The following is a 3,636-nucleotide window of genomic DNA, read 5'->3' as shown; positions in this document are numbered from 1 at the left end:
AATTACATAAATGGTCTTATTAAATAGTGATAATGACATTATGATATATTAAATTTAGCATTTGTCTTTTCTTACAGTGTACAAAATAACTCAGTAAATCCATACCAGATCTGTCTTCAGAGGCTCTGGACCTTCAGTAGAGAAATAAGGTGCAGAACTTCTGACTCCAGCATCAGGAGCTGGCCGTGGAGGCTGTGCATGCTGCCTGTATGTAGCACTTTTAGGAGTCCAACAAAACAGGTTGATTGATTCCCGGACACAACGTTCAATGTCAATTTCTAAACAGAAAATTTTAAAAAAACCCAATATGAATATTAAAACCACAATCTTTTCCAAAATCTATATACCTAAAACCTATATGTTAATAATTAGATACACCAATAAAGAAGTAATAAACGTTTTAATAATGATAATGATTTGGTATTAATATCTGCATTTGAGAAGGACATCATGTTTGGAAGGGTGGATGGACAGCGCAGGAGAGGGAGACCTCGGATGGGATGGATTGATACAGTGACTGGGGTGATGGGAGTTAGTGTGTTGGGGTTATTGAGCAAGACAGGGAAGGGTTCAGAGCTGCTGTATACTTTGCAAGCAACTCAATGACACATAAAAACCATACATACTCTTTTGTTCACAGGGTTGCTATGAGTCATGCTCGACTTGAAGGCAATCAACAACATCATCTGCATTGGGGTGTTAGAGACTTTTGGGAGTAACTTTTCTATCCCTTGCCTTAGTTCCCCCATTGGGTAATAGTCTCCAGCTATTCCAAATGTGGACATGCTGTTTGCCATTAATCAGGATTTTCAACATCATCAACAGCTGTAAGGCCAACAAAAAAGCGAAAGCTAACCAGATGGTAGCCAAGGTATAGCCTGAAAAATTGATGCCTTTTTGGTGCTGAAGTTGTGGGCCTGAAGAGGATATTGAATATGCCATGAACTGCCAAAGGGGGTGAAAAAAGCAAACCCACAAATCTGCTTTGGAGGAAGTACAACTAGATTGCTTCTTAGATTCAAGGATAGTGAAACTCCATCTCACATACTTTTGACGTAAGGGGCCAGTGCTTCGAAAAAATACATCTTCCTAGAAAAGTATTACGTAAATTAGTGGCATTTGGAGTCCAAGTTCTGTACTTTTCACACCACCTTATTCAGTGTGATTCAGATGCATAGGAAACAAGTAAAAATACCATGCATTGGATCAAGCCATAAGGATTACATCTCAAAATCAAGAAAACAAAAATCTTCACTACTTGACTTATGGGAAATATCACAATGGATGAAGCAAAGATAGAAACAGTCAATGATTTAATTTTAATCGTATCCACAATCAATACCTATGGTAGCAGCAGTCAAAAATTTAATAGATGTTTTGCACTGGGAGAATCTGCCAAGAAGGACTTATTTAAAGACCTAAAAGTGCAAGGCGATCAGTTTAAACACTAAGCTTTTTGTGTGTATGAAGTCACTGAAATGTATTTTTGGTCATGTACATCTTAGTTCTGAACATGTAATTTTGTCTTTTTAACCTTCAAGAATGTAGTTTGTAGTAGATGTGCTCAACACAATATGTAATTTGATGTTGTTTATTTGCCTAGTTGTGAGAAGTTTGTCAATGTTGATGTATAGTCTAGATTGAAGGCTATAGTGTTTCAAGTCCTTAACAATACTAAGTGAATGTAGTAAAATTGAAGAATGTGAGGGCACAGATATGAACAGAATTTCTATATATTATCAACAAACAACTGAAAAATATTTAAAAAATTCCACCAATAGTAGATTGGAAAGTATAGAAACTTTAGGAATAAATTTTACAAAAGAAGTAAAATATTACAATGAAAACTACAAACATCTCTTCATGTGTATGGAGATATATTATGTTTGTGGATTAGAAGACTTAATACTGCTAGAGCTGCAAATCTCCCTGTAACTGTTTTATAAATTATAGCAACCACAAACAAATACCACAAGTTTCATATACAAATAGAAAAGACATAAAGCGTCAAAACAATCTTGAGAAGAGGGGGAGGGGAAGAACCGAGTTAAGAATGTTACACTCCCTTACCTAGGAATAAGCTACAGACACAAAAGACCATTACATAAAACAACTATAGAATACTTCTGCGAGGCATAATAAAAGGCCTAAAACAATGGAAAAATATTCCTTGTTCATGGATAGGAAGACTCAATATAGTAAAAATTACAATCTTACCAAAAAAAATCTACTTGTTTAATGCAATCCCAATATAGACATCAAATTAATTTTTTAGAGAGAGAAAGGCAGTTGGCAAGTTAAGCTACCTTAAATAGGCCTTTGTGTCTCACAAATAAAAACCAAAGCTAAATCCACTCCTGGGAATTTTATGCAGCACATGCTCAGAGAAATTCTGGAATATCTATTACCTGAAAAATACATGAATAGCTTCTATGTAGTGCAGTGGCCTAAATGATTTTATTCTTTTAAAATATTTTTCAATAATAACTTTTAACTGCTTTATATGACAACTTGTTATCCTAGTTGGTTTCAGAATCCTTGAAAATTGGCTTTTCTAGCCATTGTTAGTCCTCACTGGAGGCACGATCTCCAGCTACCTTATTGCAGACACATGGTCTTGCAAACCATCAACAGCTGTGAGACCAAAATAAGGGAGAGGACTTTCCATACTGTGAGGTACCCTGGTGATGGTGGTGGAAAGATGGTGGAGACTGGCACTGCTGTGAAGAGACTGTGGGCAAGGTATCACCAGAGGAAACCTGGAGATGTAGCCACTTCTTTTTTTTTTATTTTTTTTTTAGCCACTTCTAACAGCTCTGAAATAAAGTTTGCTGGATGACTGAAGAAACCAGAGCTTTTTTTGCATTTGTGCTACTAGACTGATAGTGGGACTTGCACTGATTGAGGAATTGTGTCTTGCTGTTAATCAGGCGTGGGACTGCTGGACTAATCCTGGACTTGCACTGGTGATATTCTTTGCCTCCACCACTGTCCAAACTATTTCTCTAATAAATTCCATAACTGTGAGTAAACTCTGTGAGTCAACAATGAATAGCAAACCCTAATGATTGTTAGAAAGAGATGCAGGAGCATGGGGTGGGTGTGGCATGTTGGACCGAGCAGCTGTTTACTGCTATGGATATTATTCATGGGGATGATTCCCCTTTATGAAGTGGGTAGAAGTCAGACTCAGCCACCCCCATGTTGCAGCTGCTCCTTTTGCACTAGTCATATGCTAGAATCTCCTTCTCTATATCTGTAAGCTCATCTTCTCTTTCTTACATCACATGTGAGAGAGTAGCTCACAAATCTCAGTTCTTACCTCTCTTTACTTATGCCCCTCTTTGAATATGCCTATTCATTCTAAGATATCATTGGACTACACACTGCAAAAACCATTTACATACTGATAAAACCACAAATTAATATTTTTACCTGATAACCTAAATGCTGTTATTGTTGTTAAGTACAGTGAAGTCACTTGCGACTCATAGAAAACCTATGCACAACAGCTCTGAACCCTGCTCTACAATGACCCAATCTCATCATCTCTGACACACCACTGCCATTACCCCAGTCACTGAGTCAATCCATCTCATCCAGGGTCATCCGCTCTTTTGCTGCCCTTCCACCCTC

General features: G+C 37.3%; 1 protein-coding gene across 3 annotated transcripts in view; it reads right to left on the bottom strand.

Moving 5' to 3' along the window:
* Positions 1 to 3,636, bottom strand: part of TBCK (TBC1 domain containing kinase) — a 258,846-nt gene that overhangs the window by 89,702 nt on the left and 165,508 nt on the right. For all 3 annotated transcript variants that reach the window (XM_006881109.1, XM_006881111.1, XM_006881110.1), the window contains one exon: positions 106 to 278. In XM_006881109.1, the coding sequence (XP_006881171.1) occupies positions 106 to 278 (173 nt within the window). The remainder of the gene's footprint in view (positions 1 to 105; positions 279 to 3,636) is intronic.

The sequence above is a fragment of the Elephantulus edwardii genome, unplaced genomic scaffold (assembly GCF_000299155.1).
Source record: "Elephantulus edwardii isolate Elephantulus edwardi_28Jun2011 unplaced genomic scaffold, EleEdw1.0 scaffold00012, whole genome shotgun sequence".
Lineage (NCBI taxonomy): Eukaryota > Metazoa > Chordata > Mammalia > Macroscelidea > Macroscelididae > Elephantulus > Elephantulus edwardii.
The sequence above is the reverse complement of the archived record's forward strand: the minus strand, read 5'-3'. Positions and strand labels throughout refer to the sequence as shown.